This window comes from Crocodylus siamensis, chromosome 4 (assembly GCF_052110815.1).
Source record: "Crocodylus siamensis isolate JL-2025a chromosome 4, ASM5211081v1, whole genome shotgun sequence".
In the NCBI taxonomy this organism is placed as follows: Eukaryota; Metazoa; Chordata; order Crocodylia; family Crocodylidae; genus Crocodylus; species Crocodylus siamensis.
Window position 1 is genome coordinate 153,178,153 of NC_143398.1, and position 18,433 is coordinate 153,196,585.

The 18,433-nt window shown below is 50.6% G+C and overlaps 1 protein-coding gene across 1 annotated transcript; it reads left to right on the plus strand.

The window, feature by feature from the left end:
• Positions 1 to 879: 879 nt before the first annotated feature.
• On the plus strand, positions 880 to 18,188 carry LSM12 (LSM12 homolog). Its single transcript, XM_090044249.1, has 5 exons — positions 880 to 1,124; positions 4,524 to 4,657; positions 14,394 to 14,503; positions 15,711 to 15,837; positions 16,459 to 18,188. Exons 1-5 carry the CDS (start codon positions 1,004 to 1,006, stop codon positions 16,549 to 16,551), a joined length of 585 nt encoding a protein of 194 aa, XP_089900375.1. The 5' UTR covers positions 880 to 1,003; the 3' UTR covers positions 16,552 to 18,188.
• The last annotated feature ends 245 nt before the right edge of the window (positions 18,189 to 18,433 follow it).

Here is an 18,433-nt window from a genome sequence, read left to right on the forward strand (position 1 = left end):
CAATCCCTGGTTTCGAGGATGATCTCTACCACCATGGCTCTCCGACGGTGCTGAGGTGACTGCTAGGGAATCCACGCCCAACCTGTCCCAACCCTGCACCCAGCAGGTTCCATTCCCTTCACCCTGGCAGCCTCCCAGCACAGACGGGAAGGCCACACTTGACCTGTCTGATAATTTTAATGGCAGCAAAGTGGCTTCCTCCCCTCTTTTGGGCACTGGTACCTTCCCTTCCCAGCCTTGCATCTCGAGAAGCACTAAAGCCCTCCCTCTGCAGCTCGCCTGCCTTTCATCAGCAGGAACAAACACCCTCTCAGCTGCTGCCTCCCACGGGGAAATGAAGCCCTTTCTTGGCCCTTCACAGGCAACTCAAGGGGATGTTTTAGGGGTCACTGCAAGGCACTTTCAGCAGAGCAGCAGCACACAGGTGGGTTCCTCTGCTCAAGGTGTGAGCGGCACCTTCCCCTCTGCCTCAGGCCTTCAGGACGAGGGTGCTGCTCTGCTTCCCCAGGGGCTGCCTGCCCCCTGGGCCTTTGAGCCCCATGCTTTTCCTTCTAAATGTGAGGTGGGGGGGAAGGGCCTTTGTGCAAGAGGGTGGCAAGTAACACCCGCTGGGGTAGCTGCGATGCCCTAGTCCTGGCTCTCTCCGTGCTGCAGGGGGAAGGGGGGCACAACTCCCATCCTCTCCATCGCAGCCCCCCCCCCGCAAGTTCACGCTCTCCTCAGGCACGGGCGGCCCCGCCCCTCCACTCCCGGCCCCGCCCCTTGGCCCCGCCCACAGCCACATCCCACCCGCTTCCGCCCCGCTGGCCCCGCCCTTGCCCGCAGCGCTCCACGCTCCCCAGCTAGCCCCGCCCCCGTGCGTGATGATGGAACCGGCGCGGCGCGGTGACGCAGCGGCGCGCCGCCTGGCCCCGCCCCGCCGCGCCTGGCGTGGGGCTCCCTGTGGCTGCTGGTGGCTGAGCCGCGCGAGCCGAGGCCGGCCGCCGCGCTGGGCCCAGACAAGATGGCGGCCCCGGGCGAGTACTTCAGTGTGGGCAGCCAGGTGTCCTGCCGCACGTGCCAGGAGCAGCGGCTGCAGGGCGAGGTCGTGGCCTTCGACTATCCCAGCAAGATGCTGGCGCTCAGTATCCTGCCGCGCCGGGGCCCGGGCAGGGCCGCGCCGGGCTGGGGCTGCCTTCGCCGCGGGGCGCGGGGCCGGCGGGGGGCCCGGTGGGGCGGGGGGAGCGCGGCCTCGCGGGGCGAGGAGGCTTCCGGGAGCAGGGGCTGCTCGGCTGTGGGTCCTGCCCAGGCGGCCCCCGGCTAAGGGGGGCTCTGGCGAGGGCGCCGCCCGTGGGCCTGGAGCAACCCTCCCTCCCTCTACCCACGGGCGCACGTGCCCCCTGCCCTGCCTGGGTGCCGCTCGCCAGGGCCCAGCCGTGCTCGACCCGGGGGGCAGCGGGGGCTGGACTCTACGGTGGCCATGGGATGGCGGTTTGGCCCTTCCGGGTGAAGGGGAGCGAGACTGAGTGCTGGGCCAGGCTCACAGGGGCCATCTCTGCAGCTCCCTGGGGAGAGCAACCGGGTCCGGCTTGCAGGGGAGCACAGGCCGGTAGGGGTTGTGAGTTAGGTGTTGGTCCCTTCAGAGGGAAGAGGATGCGCTGTGTGCATGGGGCACTGGCCTGTGAGGTGCTTCCCTAGGTTTGTCCCTGTTTCGCACCCCCAGGTTTCTCTCTGTTGGAGAGTTTCAGCAAGTGAGCTTCTCATACTAGCATTCATTTGGTCCGGCAGGCTGCCTCCCGAGACTCCTGAGTCCCTGTTTTGTACTGTGCTGTGCGTCTTGGTGATGCATGGGAGGTGGGGAAAGCCTGACCTCAAAGCATCTCCTCCTTCCAGGAGGAGAGAACTGTTGTACCAGACCCATATGCTTAATGCAGTCTCTTCACACTAGCAAGCCTAACATCTCTGTAGCCTAGATGCGTTTCCTGCTTACTCTAGCAGACAGATGAAGAGGAATAGTTAGTCCTCCACTCCTTCATCAAGAACAGATTGCGCAGGAATTAATGTCAGTTCTATAAAGGTTTTTCCGGGGGTGGTAAACTGTTTTCTGATTTACACTTTCTTGTCATGCTGGAAATACCAAACTACTGCAAATGCATGTAGGGTTTGTTATGCTAGCTGCATTTCATAGTTTCATAGTAGCTAGAGTCGGAAGGGACCTAGGTAGATCATCTAGTCCGACCCCCTGCCTTAGCAGGAAAGAGCACCGGGGTCAGATGACCCCGGCAAGGTGCTCATCTAACTTCCTTTTAAAAATCCCCAGGCTAGGAGCCTGCACCACTTCCCCTGGAAGCTGGTTCCAGGCCCTAGCCACCCTGACTGTGAAGTAGCGCCTCCTAATATCTAATCTAAACTTACCCTCCGCCAGTTTGTGACCGTTATTCCTGGTCACTCCTGGCAGTGCACGGGGGAACAGGGACTCCCCCAATACCTGCTGATCCCCCCTGACCAGTTTGTAGCAGGCCACAAGGTCCCCCCTTAGCCTTCTCTTGTGGAGGCTAAACAGGTTCAGGTCCCGTAGCCTATCCTCATAAGGCCTGCCCTGCTGACCCCTGATCATACGAGTGGCCCTCCTCTGAACTCTTTCCATATTGTCCACGTCCCTCTTGAAGTGTGGCGCCCAGAACTGGACGCAGTACTCCAGCTGCGGCCTGACCAGTGCCGCATAGAGGGGGAGGATCACCTCCCTGGACCTGCTCGAGATGCATCTGTGGATGCATGATAGGGTACGATTGGCCTTCTTGACTGCCTCCCCACACTGCCGGCCCATGTTCATCGTGGAGTCAATGACGACTCCAAGATCCTTTTCCGCCTCCGTGCTGGCAAGAGGAGAGTTCCCCAACCTGTAAGTGTGGTGCCGGTTCTTCCTCCCCATGTGCAACACCTTGCACTTATCAGTGTTAAACCCCATCCTATTCTCATCCGCCCACCGTTGCAACCTGTCAAGGTCAGCTTGTAGCCTATTGCATCCTTCTAGTGCACCCACATCCCCCCACATCTTAGTGTCATCAGCAAACTTGAACAGGGTGCTTTCTACCCCCTCATCCAAGTCACTGATGAAGATGTTGAACAGTGCAGGCCCGAGGACCGAGCCCTGCGGAACCCCACTGCCCACATCCTTCCAAGTCGAGAAGAACCCATCCACTACCACCCTCTGGGTGCGGCCCTCCAACCAGTTGGCGACCCATTTGACCGTGTGGGCATCGACACCACAGTCTCTCAGCTTTTTGATGAGGACAGGGTGAGAGACAGTGTCGAAAGCCTTCCGGAAGTCCAAAAAGACTACATCCACAGCAACCCCTGCGTCTAATGATTTGGTGACCTGATCGTAAAAGGCCACCAGGTTGGTCTGACAAGACCTGCCACTGATGAACCCATGTTGGTTGCCCCTGAGCATGCATTCCCCCACAAGGCCCTCCTGGATGTGTGCCAGGATAATTTTTTCAAAGAGCTTACCCGGGATTGAGGTCAGACTAACTGGCCTGTAATTTCCCGGGTCCTCTTTTTTTCCCTTTTTGAAGATAGGGACCACATTGGCCCTCTTCCAGTCCTCCGGCACCTCGCCAGAGCACCACGAGTGCTCATAGAGCCGTGCCAGGGGTCCCGCAATGACCTCAGCCAGTTCCTGTAGAACCCTAGGGTGAAGATCGTCCGGACCAGCGGACTTGAACACGTCCAGCTTCTCCAGAAGTACCCTAACAAACTCCTCGCTAACCCTTGGCCCAGGCGTGTCTCTCTCGGGGCCCGAGGGGGGCCCAGCAGGGAGGTGGCTGAACTGGTCCCTACTTAGGAAGACACCCATTGAATGGGATGGCCTCTTCCTTGAGCCTTCAGAGCTTGCCATGAAGTGATTCTTATGTGCTTAAAGAGTGTTAGTGGAGCAGCTTGTGCGCAGGTAGCATCTGTACACCTGCAATGTTCCCTTGGTCAATTCTTGCCCTAGGCATTGTTTACATGGGGAAAGTTGTTCTGGAATAAGCAAGGGGAAATGCTTAATAAAGCATAGTAGCTATTCTGGCCAACTTCCCTATGTAGGCAAGCCTGCGCTGACTGATGCTTTGTGATGAAGGCCGGGCTTTCTCTGCTTGCAGGAAAACATGACAGGAGTACCTCTAAGCTTCCGTGATTAGACTGGACTAAGGTCTCTCTCCTAAAAACTGTACAGTGTCCCAGATTGTGTTGTAATTATAACTTGTTAACAAAAACAATTCCTGTCTGTTTTATAGTCCTGTGCCCTCCACCCCCACAAAAGGAAAAAAAAAATTGTAGCAGCAACTGAGCTTAAGTACCTGTTGCCAGCACTGTTTCTGACTCTTACTGTTGGCTGTGCATGGGTTTGGATAGGAGTTTGGATGGTTATTTGCTGAAAAACCTGATGCTTCTGATTTGTTTCCTAAATAGCTCAGTAGCACTCCTTGCCAGTGCTCTTTTTAGACATGTTAAATACCTCTGCCTACGTTTGTTTTCCTTAATGTTTTTTTCTCCAGAATGTCCCTCTTCCAGTGGAAAGCCCAACCATGCAGATATCCTGCTTGTAAACTTACAGTATGTTTCAGAAGTGGAAATAATTAATGACCGCACGGAAACCCCTCCTCCTCTAGCTTCACTCAATGTTAGCAAGGTAAGAGCCTTTTCTCCCTTGCGTTTGTGAATTTATACTTGATTCACAGGAAGGGGCGACTGCTCTGGTGACTGCTAATACTTTTGCTACCTTTTGAGTTGGGTGTATTTTCTACTGTTAAAATAGCCTCCTTTGAATGATGCTTAGTTGATGTGGCTTGGTTATGAACTTAAATCTGATCTTCTGTTTTGGTTTTGTTCCTCCTTGTGTCCTGTAGCACTCTGTCATGCCAGAATGCTTCTGTGTTAGTGGGTAGACTGGACATCTTTTTGCTAAGTGATTATTCAGGCCTGAAGTGGAGGTCTAGGACGGGAGGGTTTTCAAGGTGACTTTGCTCAGACAACGAAGCTCATAAGTTACATTGTGTGAATGAAAATGCGAATGTCCAGCTTTCCTTCTGGCTTTGTTTAACTGGTTCAAATGCTTATTGAAATGTATTCTGGAGCATGCCTGTTTGAGTAATGCCAGAGAAAGGAGTATGTTATCCATTTCTTTAGTTTGGTTTATAAGGGAACCAATGGAAGACAGACTGCAGTCTGTAGTTTGACTTGCTGGTGGCTCTGCGTAGCTATGTTCCTGGTGCTGGCCATCATTCTTGTCTGGTGGATGGGGTCAGATTTATCCCAGTGCCACGCTTCCTTTACCCTGGGGTGCTGGACAGTAGTTTGCATTTCATGCTGTGCACAAAGCACTCTTGGGTCCTATTTACACTGTGAAAACTCAAGGTAATGTTGTTTTTCACATGTTTTTGCTATGGAGACCCTCTCCTGTACTAAGTGTCCTCAATTGTACCCCAGCGTTGTGCCCTTTAACTGCTGGAGCTGCAATTTGGGACCCTTACACGGTCAGTTTTAAGCTCGGAGGCCCCACTGTGAGGGATTACTCTGCTGTAATGGGCTCCACAATTCATTGAGTTTTTGTAGTGCACATAGCTGTTTTCCATGCTGGTGAGTGAATGTGAGTTAGCATCTTTGGGTATTAAACACTAAGTGTGAATGAAGGCTTCCTACTTCCGAACCTTGGTGAGTGTTTAATGCCTTATATGCATGCAGTGCTTTTAATCTAACAGAGCTACAGCTGTGTAGATCTCTTTGCTTCTTGCAGACATCCCAAGATCTCTGTTAGAATGTGACACAGTGCTGGCAGCACAGCAGGAAGTGAAGAGTAAGAGGGAATATAGGCAGATCACAATCCTCTGAACTGGAGTTCAGCTAGGGCTAATGTTAATAGCCCAGTATAAAAGTGCAAGAGGCTCTTCAGTGATCATGGGGTGTCAGGACCTCTCAGCCTAAACTTTTAGCTGAAAGAAAGTGCCATCATTAGCAACGTATCTCCTTGCAGAGCTGTGCACTCATTACTTAGCTTGTTATCTGCTGTGCCTGCCAGCCCCTCTGCCTGAAGCACATGAGTGTTTGGGAAGTGGCTTCTCCAAGAACTGATTTGACAAAATATGCTAGAGCAGTCTCTTGGTTTCTCTTTGGCAGTGACACTAGTAGAAGGAAATGGTCAAGAATAGGCTTAATGTTTTGAGCAGTTCCTTCCCCACTTCTGTTTTCTTTATTCCTTCTTCAGCTGGTTCCTGTGGAATCGGAAGGTTCCTGCTATGGCTAACAGCTCGCGATTCCTACAGGAGAGGGTGCAAGCCTGGAAAGCCATGGGATAGCACATTGTCTCAGAGTTCTTCATGTAATTTTCCCTCGAAAATACCACTTCTGGCTTCCTGGTAATGCAGTCTGAGAAACTGAAAGAGAAAGTAGCCTGTACAGTCAGATAATGTCCAGGACCTCCAATTTCTGTGTGCTACTTGGGCTGTGGGAACTGAGGGGAAGGACTAGTTAGCTCTGTGGGTGCTGGCCTTCCAGTATAAAGTACACTAGTACTGTGTACTAGTGCTGGAGTTGGTACCTGGAGTGGTGGGTTGATGTGCCTTTTAGCTGTGTGTCACTGTGAGAGGGAGAACATTGAGAAGGGTGTGGTTGTTGCTTTAACAAAATTTACAGGGACTGCAGGGGAGAGTTCTCTGTAGGGATGGGCTTTTCAAGCTTCTCTGGCCAGGCAGTGGTAATTCCCAGTGCAGCCGATCCTGTGCACTGGCTAGCATTCTCAGTGACTCCCGCAGTACACAAGCTATCCGCTGTCAGGTATCATGGCGCGGTGTCTAGGTATTACAGGTTTTTTCCCCAAACATCAGCATTGTACTTGTGCGGACCAGCTTGTACCTTGCAAACTTCTGTCTGCTTATTGGATTATCGTGTTGACAGAGGTATCAAATGACACAATTGCTGTAAAGATGTAATTACACCTTGTAATTGCATTAATTGCTGTAACTGGAAATGCTGTGGGTATGTGCAGCAGGCGTACAAGACTGGCTGGCTACTAGAGAAATGGCTGGCTGTGTACTGCACTTTAAAGCATATTAGCATAACATTGTATAACTAAATACTTGGGTCTAGCCTTTGTGGCAGCATGAAGGTTTGTAGGAAGTTGGCGCAGACAACACAAATTAAATTGTTCTCCACTAGTGATTTCAAGTGGGCAGGTGCTTCTGTATTTCATAATAGCCCAGGATCTTTCCCTTTACTGAGGCAGTGGCAGCATTTAACAGAGCCATGCTTTTGAAGGCCGGGGAAGGAAACTTGCTTCTAGGCAGTGTAATAGTGAGACTTCATAAGACAGTCTTGTTTGGAGAGATGTATTATGATAGGTTGGGTTACAAGTGGGCATTTGTAGCACTTTGAGACCCCGTCTGTGCTGGGTGCTGTATGTGTCATTGAAAGTCCCAGACAAAAAATTTGCTGTCCCTGGAGATAGTTAACTGGATTAGTGAATTTAATGTTAGAGCAAAGGGACTTATGTATGAAGTTGGAAGCAGGGAGAGCAGCCAATTAAGTGTGGCCAAAGAAGCATTTTTCTAGAGTAGGGATAGTGAGGTGTGAATGGAGTATATGAGGGAGTGGGAAACAAGTAAGTGTGTTGCAGGTACATGTCTGAGTCAGCTGGAGGAGAGGAAATCTTACCTGTAGTATAAATGAAAGTGCTCTAGGAAGAGGCTGACACTGGAGCAAGGCTTTAGTTAGGGCACAGGGTGAAAACCAGGAGGGACCACTTCTGACCATGATAGAGGGCTAGGAAGCTAGAAGGCAGAGGCTACTGTATATGCTGCTTCAGGGATGTTCTTGCTACTGTATCGGTGGGTGTGGACAGACATAATAGTTATACTGTTAAAAGCTGTTCCTTTTGAACTCTGCTCCTATGCCAGTATAAGTAGAGTTAAATTCTGCTGTGACTTTACATGTCTTTTGTTCAGGTTTGACATTACAGTGGTTGAGCTCATTTCTACCAGTGTCTCAGTGGTACAGAGATAGAATAATGGATGACTCTTCTGAGCAGCAAGTCTCTGCCCACTCCCCTTTTGAAATGGTTTAAAGTGACCCCTGTCTATGCCCTGGGACACCTGTGGCTTGGATATAGAAAGGTAATGGGAGAACTGAAGTTAAGTAGAGATTCACTCAAGGCAGGGCTGAACTTGGGTGGCTTTCTGGTGGCATGATGGACACAAGGTAGTTGTGAAAAGGATCTGAAGTGAGAACTGCATCCTTTACCCTCAGAAGCACAGTAAAGGAGTTTGAGGAGAAGAGTGGGGAATAGAAGATTTCCTTACCCAGGCTGAGGATGTTGTGCTTTTGACTCGCTAGTAAATTTGTTGTTGTCTCTCAGTCAGGTTCTGACAGCCGGCATGGGATGTGGTGGACCCCAGTCACAAGCTGTATGTTTTGCCCAGATGCAGCTAAAGCTCGAGCAGTGAGATGCCCTCTGTAGGGGGTGGATGGAGGTCTAGTAAAGGTGGTGCCGTCACAAAAGACCAAAGCTGTGGGTTGAGAAGGGCTTCAAAGAAGAGGGGCTTTTTAGCCCCGATGTCTGTTAGCCCTGTATTCAGTCCTTGCATGACATTTGTGCCTCCGGTGAGATCTCGGTTTTTTTCTGCTGGCTCTGTAGCTCTCCATGGTCCATGCCACAGATTCTGGCCATCTGAGTGCCCCAGGAATCACAGGCACTTCAGTGAAATGCCAGCGACAGATTGGTTGTCCTGCTCTGAATGAGTCTTGTTAGTAATTGCTTTGGTACATGAGCTGATGGCACTGTTGTGTGCTGTACCCCGCTTCTAAGATGGGATGCTTAGGGCCATTGGCGATGTGTAGGGGGTGCATGTGTACCCTCTGAGAGTGGCGGTGCACCCCCTGACAAGTGCCACTGATGCTGCTGGCAGTGCCTGTGGGCAGTTGCTGCCACCCCTGCTGCCATCCCTGCTGGTGGCATCTGTAGGCAGTCCCTGATTGCTGCTGCCTGTCACCAACATCCGCAGGTAGTTGCCAGCTGCTGGTCGGCACTTGCCACCCCTCCAACCACCACCACCGTGGCCGCCTGTGGGAGTTCGCCACTGCCCCACCGCTGCCGCCTGCGGGTGGTTGCTGTGACCCCCAGCCTCCAGGGGCATGTGTCATTCACATCTAGGGCCAAAGACCTAGTGGCTTACGTTGCCACTTAAGAACTTGTTGGGGGGAGTAAGGGATCTTGGGCTTATAGGAAGTTGGTCCCTTTTTTTAGCCTTGCCTGTGTTGGTATCATTCATACGTGCATGAATAGGGAAGGGAAGTGACTCATTCATTCATAGAATTGTTGCACAAGGTGCATATCTGCATCAGCTTACTAGCAGACTAAGTAACAAGTTCAGCTGCTTGCTGGTGAGTGGGGCAGTGGGGGGGTGTGGAATTGCACACAGTGTCTCTGAGGGAGGAGCCCAGAGCCAAAGAGAAGCAGCTATTTTGAAGGCTTGGATTGGAAACCATGTAACAATGGGTATGGTCCTGGCCAATTAACTTTCCTTCCATGACCAGCAGCAAGGAGTAAGTGCAGCATGTCCTATTCAGCTCTTACCTTGCCCAGTAAATACTTGCAGATTAGTATCCTGGCACATGGCTTAGTGAATCGGCTGGAGTTGCAGGGAAACTTGAGCTTTGCTTTTAGTTTTGTTCTCTAAGGGTGAACACATCTGTGTGGTTGAGGCTTGGTGCTAAAACCATTTGGCTTGCTCCAGGCCTCACTGGGTAGGAGGAATAAAGTGCTATGCATGGGTGATGGGGATGCCTGGAATGGCTTGTGGCTGTGCAGTCATGCTTTCTCTGACTTACGGTGCTTTGCACTTCTTTGGCCCCAGAAGGGTCACTGGGCTCATCATGCAGAGAGCATCTCACTAAGGGACTTTGCATCGCATGTAACTGGCAGTCTGTGTCCAATGTCCTGGGCTGTACCATTCCTGCTCCTCGCTGCCTTCCCTATTAAGGTGAGGGCCTTCTCAGTCTTGCCATGGTCACCTAAATACATTCTTGACTTTTTCCTGGCTGTTATACATCAAGCCCCTGGAGAGGCAAGACTTTTCTGACCCAGCTGCTGCGTTCATTTGCATGCTGAGGCCTGATAAAAGTGAATAGCATCAAAGCTGGACAGAGCCATTTAAGCACTGGGCTGTTGCAGTGCAGGCGAGCCTTCTGCTAAATGCTGAGCAGACCTTTCAAAGGCAAGAAGCTGGGAACAGACTGCTTCCTGGGGTGAAATAAAAGCTCTGCCCCATGGGGTGCACTTCAGCTAGCCCAAAGCCCATTTGCTCTCAGCTCAGTCTTGCAGCTTCAGTGGGGGATGTTACAGGTCCAGCCCCTCCATGAGCCAGACACTGCTAGTTACCACTGTCAAGTCGGGGCATCTGAGGTTGCAGAACAACTTTCATGGTCATCTAGAGCCATGTACACCAGACTCTTCTGTAGAGAGCTGTATTTAAACATAGCACTTCTCTGGCCAGGGTGCCTTCCCCTTCCCCCCTCTGCCACCATGCACGCAAACACTTTTACTGGTTGGGAAAACAGTGTTAGCAGCAGCCATGGCAAAAGATGGTTGTTAGTTCAATGACTGTGCTGGGTTAAGTTACCAGGGAAAAATGTGGAAGTGAGTCTTATAATTGGGCTTCAGAGAGATTTAGCTCTTGGCAAAAGTGTTCTCGAAAGAGATCTCCAGACAGGGCTCCTTCAGAGCCAGGCAGCCGCTTGTTTTTGGCCAGAAGGGCTGCTGGTGAGCCAGAGAGAGGCTTTTCCTTCTCCTATCCTCCTGGTATGACTTCTCAATTGTTCAGTGAAACATTCAGGAGCACATGAGAAGCAAGCAAAGCAGCATTGCGGCGCAACTCATTCAGCTAAAAACAGAAACCAGGCATGACAGGCTGGGGTTTTTTTGACTGGCATTTCTTCTCTTTTTGGGTGGAGTGATCTGTCGTTTATTAGCATAGTTTACAGCTATGTCCTAAGACCGTGAGGAGTTTGGGATTTTAATACTGGGGAGGGGAGGGAGAGGGAATCTTCCTCTGTGGCTGGATGAAATCTACTGTTTTCAGCTAGCTAGGGAGAGTGTGCTGGGCTGTTTGAGAAAGCACTGCTATTGGATGTGATGTTCTTTCACAGCATTTGGTAAAGTGAGTTAAAGCTCACAAAGGCTTGAGCTACAACACATACGCACACTTCAGTTAGTCTATAACAGTGGTTCTCAACCTTTTTAAGCTCAAGGCTATAGAGAAATAGTAGGGCAGTTTTTTCTGTTGCAAAGAACTTGGAAAGACTACAACTATGGGGGTCTGTGTCAAATTTTTTGTTTTTGTATTGTGAATCATGTTAACATGCCTGAAAGTGCTAATGTTGTGGCATCTCACAGCACCCTTGAAATTATCTCAAGGCACTTCACAGTGCTGTGGCAACCTGATTTGAGACTTACTGGTCTATAAGGTACAAATTGACTCTGCTGCTTTCATAACTTTCTTAACTTCAGACTAGCATGGCTAACTATGTCACTTTGCTCATGTGATGATCTGTCACGGGAGTGTTTCCATGTTCACTAGGTGTAGTTAAAATGTGCTGTCCTCTCCCACATTTAACTTTACCCCTGTCACCCATTTAGTCAGCAGAGAATGGATGTATCTGTGGGGGTTCTCTTTCACTTTGATATGGTGGATACTAGTTTGTTTATTGATAGGGTCCTTTACAAACATCCTACTTAATCACTAGTGCTGGTCTTGTTGAAGGGAATCAAGCTCTGGTTTCTGCTTCTGAAAGCTCCTCTGAACACTTTGCCTTCTTAATTGTCTCTCTGAGGCTTAGAGGGCAGGGGACTTCCTCTTGTTGTAGGGATTTTCCTTGTGACTGATTGGAACAGCTTTGTCCCCACCTCCATGAGCTTCCAGCACTCCAGCTGGGAGCCTCATGTGGAGGCACTGAGCATGACGGCATGCGAAGACAGCTGGTGAGTGGGGAGGGAGGCTCCTGCCTGTAGTGCTGGGAGCAACATGTGGTGGCGTGGAGCCCACCTGACCTGATGGTGTGCAAACCAGGAGCCAGGGGGAGTTGCATGCCATTGGGCCAGTTGGGCTCTGCACCACCATGTGTGGCTTTCTGCTTGAATGCTGGAAGCCCCATGTGGAAGCATGGAGCCAGCCTGGCCCGATGGTACATGCCTCCCACCTGCAGTGTTGGGAGCCTCGTGCTGGCATGGAGCCAACCTGTTCTGGGCTGGCTCTTTGTCACCATGTGCAGCCCCTGGGACTCAACTAGAGCTGTGTGCTGCTGGGAGGCTCTGCCTGCCATGAGCACCCCAAGGGCCTGCTGCTGCCGTTGGTGGCAGAGGCTTGCACCAATGGGGCCTTGCACCTCTATACACACTATACAAATGCATGTAAGCTGGGACAAAATATTTTTGAAATAAAATTAAAATGTAATAGTAGATATATAGTTTTGTTTTTTTCCAGTTTCAAGATGGCAAACCCCCATCCAAAAAAGAATACTTTTGCAGGGTGAGGGGATGGACTTCTGGTGGCAAAGGTCAGGGATTTAAGGGTGGGATTTTCAGTCCCAAGGTGGCAGTCAGGTCAGAGTTACCCTTGCAGCCCTCAAGAGCTCACTAAAAGCTATTAAGTAGCCCTCCAGCCAAAATAATTGCCCACCTCTGAGTTAGCTGCTCAGAACCAACTTCCCCTGCATGGCTGTCATATTATGCAATGCATGACTTTATTCCCAAATACTCTACTTCATAAATGGAACAGCTGATTCTGAATGAGTGTGGGGGGGCCTTATTTCATTGGTGTTGGACCTGGGGTTCGGAGGGAAGCCGTACTGATGCATCCCAAGTGTATTTCCAGAGTCTTGCTTGCAGTTGATTGGCTCTGTTGCCTGCAGTACAGCATACAACACTGAGCTAGGGAGTAGAAGTAACATTTTAAGGACCACGAGGAGAGGGGGGGTCACATGTCCATTTGAGAACTTATGTTTAGTGGGGTTGAACCCTTCTGTTCTCATGGACATCACATGCCCCGTTAGTGCTTAATTGTGATGGCCATATAACATAGTATGATCCTTGCCCAGAAGATCTCACAGTAGCTTCATGCCAGAACTAATGCAACCCAAGGCACTCAGTGCCACGCTGAACTCCAGGCTAAGGCAGTGCTGCTTGCACTGCCATAGCCTTGAAGCCTTTCTGCTGGAGCCATGCTCCAACCACTCTGAACTACAAATGTGGGAAGATCAATGAGGGATACAACTAGAGGTGCACCGGTACATAGGTCCCATATCAGATCGGCACTGATATAGGGAGAATTGACTGTATCGGAAGTCGGCTTTTTTTGCCTGATTTGGCTGATTTTAATGTGGCCAATAAATGCACTGTGCATGGGCGAGCTGCAGCATTCATGCTGCCAGGAGTGCAGCCTGGCAGCTTGGAGACCAGTTTGTTATGGGGGGAGAGAGGGGGCAGATTGAGGCTCCCACAATGAGAGAGAGAGAGTGGGGTTGGATCAGGTGCTGCACAGCCAGAGCGGGGTGGCTCATCCGGGGTGTGTGTGTGGGGGGGCTCCTACTGCTGCTGCTACGCACACAGGAGGGCTGGGGCTGAGGGCTGTGTTGGGCTCTTCCTGGTGGGGGCTGGGTTGGGTTGTACTGTGCTTAGGGCAGGCTGTGGCAGCGCTGGAAGCAGAGCTATGGGGGGGCTATGGCAAATTTTGAGGTGGCTGTAGCCTCTTCCCAGTGCTGCCACTGTCGCCTGCCCTGGGCACAGCTTGGCCCAGCCCCCCCCCCCAAGAGTCTGGTGCAGCCCCAGCCCACAGCAGCATCCTGCCTTCACCCTGTGTGTAAATCTGGGAGCATGCCCCCATGCCCTCCCCGGGTGCATGCAAGAGCAGGAGCCACCCCTGCACCCCCTGGACGAGTTGTTTGTGGCTCTGTGCTGCGCCCTGCCCTGGCTGAACAGTGCCTGCCCCAGCCCTGTTCTCTCCCTCACCGTGGAGGCCTTGATCTGCCCCCCCCCCCCCACGCCCCTTCCCTTTCCCCACCCTTCCCCCATACCAGACTTACCAGCCGGACACTACTTTCCAAGCTGCCTGGCTGCATATCAGAATCAGATTGATATCGGCTGATATGGCTCCCTAAAAATGGGCCATCAGTATCAGCCCAAAAAATCTCTATCAGTGCATCCCTACATACAACAGCTGTAATTTCTATGACTGTTCCCCTCTTCATGGCAAGAGGTTCTTCTGTGGAGCATGTTCCACCTGTCGTCTTACCCCTTGCTGCTACATGTCTCCCACTCGGGATTTTGATTTTGTTGTGGCTGGAAATCACTAATGCTGCCTGTCTGTTTCCTTCCCCTCCAGCTTGCCAACAAAGCACGGACAGAGAAGGAAGAGAAGCTGAGCCAGGCATATGCAATTAGCGCTGGTGTCTCTCTGGAGGGACAGCAGCTTTTTCAGACTATACATAAGACGTAAGTTTGGCTTTTTTAGGGGGAGGGGTATCTGCTCTCTCCCCTTTTCCAAAGCAGCCTCCATGACTATGTTCCTACCTGTTCTACAGCTGAGTGGGTTCTTTCAAGAAGCCTTGGAAAGCTGTCCTCTTCCTGGCTTCCTTAGTGCAGTTGGTCCCAACTTCCAGCAAGTGTCACAGTTGATGCTCCAGGCTCTTTTTTTCTGTGCTTAACTCAAGTCCATCTCTGCTGCTGTTGACTTGCCCTGTCACTTTTGTGCACTCTGTTTTTCATGGGACTTCAGCTGTGGCAGACTCTGCTCGCCAAACCAAGTGCATCTCTTCCCAGAGCTGTCACTTCTCCCTTTCTGTTGCACTTCAGCTTGCGCAGATTTAACCCACTGTTGCTCTAAGGTGGAGTTGAGGTGTAAGTGGCCCCATGGGATGTAGCCCCACCACCTTTCCTTACATCCTTTAATTAGTGCAAAATGATTAGCATCTTGTCACTGTACTGTTTCATACAGTCACCTGGCTTCCGGCAGGCTGAAACTATAGCCTTGTGAGCTATCGTGCCACTTGGCTGCAGTGTCAAGGATTTGGGTTAGCAGTTGTGCCATGCCATGTTACAAGCTAGTGTTATGGGTACATGGGAGAGTTCTTTTGCTTCTGATGCAGTCAATAAGATCCTGAAGCTCCATCAGAGTGTGATGAATGTTCCCTAGAGGTTTGCACCTCTCTAACCTGAGGGGCAACTTGTAACTGAGAGGTCCTACTGTAGCATCCAAGCCTACCACAATAGTTGTGAGTGATGTCTGCATCTTGCTGCTAGACACCTCTTTCATCAAGACATCAGTTCCAGTAATCCTTCCCTGGAGGTGCCAGCTGTAACATCAGTACCATTCTGGCTGCTGGTCAAACCATGCCTTCAAGCCTAATTAACAGGGGTGGGGGCGGGGGTGGGTGGGGGGGTTGGATTGCTGCAATCTGATTTCAGGTCTTCTGCAGCCAGTAAGCAGTTGACAGGCCCATCAGAATCCCTGAAAGGAGAGGTTTCATGGGATGGGGAGAGTGGGCAACACAGAGCCCAGTAAAATGGCTTGGCTTCTGCCAGTTCCACCTGGCTTGCTGGCAGCAGTTTGCACTCTGCAGTAGTGGGTGGGTATGGATGCTCATCAAGCGACTGTCTGGCTTTGTGACTAAAACTCTTGACCTGTTTGTGCCCATTTCAGCATTAAAGACTGTAAATGGCAAGAGAAGAACATAGTTGTGATGGAAGAAGTTGTTATTGCTCCTCCATACCAAGTGGAAAACTGTAAAGGCAAAGAGGGAAGTGCGCTGAGTCATGTACGCAAAATAGTAAGTAGCACCTTGTCTACGTGCCTGCTTTGCGCCATGAGTCTCTGTCCACTTCTTGGGACTCTGCTAAAGAGAAATGGTGCACTCGGTCAATGAGATGGCTGTTGTGTATTCACCTCCATCTCCCTGCCTTACTGATATGAGTAAGCTGTCGGCCGGGGAAGACTGTTCCAGGGTTGATCAACTCTAGTGCCAGTACGATCACCAGCTCCCATCCTCCACATTGGCAAAGTGTTCTTTGTCTGGAGAGCACTGAGACATGGTCTCACCACCCTATTCTGAGTGTAACACCACTCAGTCTGCCCTCCTGCAAATGTGCCTAGCCAGACTTGTAGGGCACGTTCAGCCAAGTTCTTCCTGTGGTAAATGCCAGCTGGAAGTCTAAATGCTTTGGCAGAAGGGCATTCAGCCCGTGTGTCTTTTATCACCTTCCTCACTGCCGTCTCCTTAGGTTTGCCTTCTGCTCAGTGTCATGAGCCTGGGTGACTAGAAATGTCCTTAGCTGCAGGACAACATGCCACTATTTTAGTCTTTCTCCCAACCCTCCATCCTGATGAAATATGCTGTTGAATTAAAACCTGACATCATTGATCCATCTTCATTCTCTTCTGCCTTGTCCAGGTTGAGAAACATTTTAGAGATGTGGAAAGCCAAAAGGTAATGCAACGTTCACAAGCACAGCAAACACAGAAGGAAAGCACCCTGTCGTCCTGAGTCTGGCCCCTACCACTCACTGGGGGGTTCTTCCAAGATCCAGCAGAAGATGAGATTGACTTCTTCAAAGAAGGCCGGGGTGGGGGCGGGCAGGGGTTATATTTTATTTCCTGTGGGCTCTCTAATGAAGAGCTCGCCAATTCCAAACTTTAGACTTTAAAACAAACAAACAAACAAAAAGAGAATAATTTAAAAGATCATCCATTACTTGACTAACAGACTTTCTTTTTGTCCGCCATGTTTTCTCCTAGGACAGTCAGACTTTGTTAGTTTTATTTTTGAATTTCTTTCTTCTGTCACCCTGCAAAAATACCTTGCTCCCCCTTTTATTTTTACAAAGGGGGTCCATCATTCCCGTTCCCCCCTCCTCCCACTTCCTTCTATAATGTAGGAGAATTTCACCCCACGGCGCCCTTCTAAAAATAAAAATAACAAGCTGACTGCGGTAACTGAATCGGGACCTTCTGTGACCGGCGCGGTCTCGTTTTAATTTTGTTTGCACAGGGCAAGGCTTGAATTAGTCTTATTTTTCTTATCTTTAAATATATATATGAATATATATTAAAATGTTCTTTAAATATTTTTCTGCTTCTAGCAGTTCTCTTCACTGGGATCATGGCAAAAAAAAAAAAAAGGCCCATTGACCTCCCTCTTTTGTCCTAGCATGGCTGGATATTCCAGGTGTTGCTAGGGAGAACTTGAACCCAGGAAGTTGGTGGGGAAGCAAGAGACTCAAGGAAATGATGGCTCCTCTCTGAGCTCCAGATCTCTCTCCCCCCTGGGTTTTCATTTCTTCCTGTGAAGTGTACCCAGACTTGGGAAGAGAGGCAGGCAGGAGGAAGGATGCAGGGTACTGCTGCCAGGAGATTCTCTTCTGACCTCTGCATTGTAGTACTGCCCTGTCCCCTGCAGGCCAGAAGCTCCAGGGCTGCGTTGGCATCCTCTCCTGCAGGCGTGCGCAGAGGATGCGAGTGAATAGTGTTCGGGCGCGTGCCTTAAACGGTTCGCACGATCCACATGGACTTGCACTCAGCCCTTCCATGTCCGGGCAAAGTTAGCTAACTTCCAGGGCCCTTATGAACTGAGCCACCTGCCTGCACATGCCTCTGGGGGCGGTCTTGGAGAGGCTGCAGTGCTCCACTGGTTGAGAGAGTGCTGTGGCTTCTGTCCTATCCAACCCTGGGAGTCTTCAGCTGTGGCTTTGGCTCACTTTAATTGTGTGTCACACCCAGATGGCACTCTTGGAATAAAATGCCAGCTGGATTGACACCCGTGCTGTATGGGCGACTGTGGCTGTTGGCTAATGGCAAGCTCAGTGTGACTTTGGGGAGCAGTGAAGGAGGCCCTGAAGCCTGCTCCCTCCCTAAGTAAGTGGGCATGGGGACCGGCTAAGCAAGTCAGTCTCTCCCTCTCTCTCCCTTTCTCTCTCCCTCTCTCTTTCTCCTTTTTTTTGCCATGATCTTTCCCTTTTTACCTATTTTTTCTTTTTGTTTTAATTTTGTTTTTGTTTTTTGTTTTAAAATAAATGGATCAAAATTTAAATAATTCAAGCCCTGCCTTAAAAAAAAAAAAAAAAAGGAAAATTTTTTAGTATTGTTTAGCAAAACAATAAAACCCAAAATTTTTTTAACCATCAATTGTGTCTGCATCTGTGGGTTTGTCTACTCACAGCAGGGGGCTGGAGCCAGGGCTTGGGGGATGAGAGAGTCCTGCATCCTTCTTGGCTGCAAGGGACCCTTCTGTGTGGGCTGACTCTCTGGTTGGTTTCCTGATGACAAAACTGTATTCAAAATACCTCTTCAGTGGGGGCAGGACCTTGGTGTGGAGTCTCAGGCACCTGGATTCCTGTGCAGTATGAACAATGCAATCTAACCACAGATGA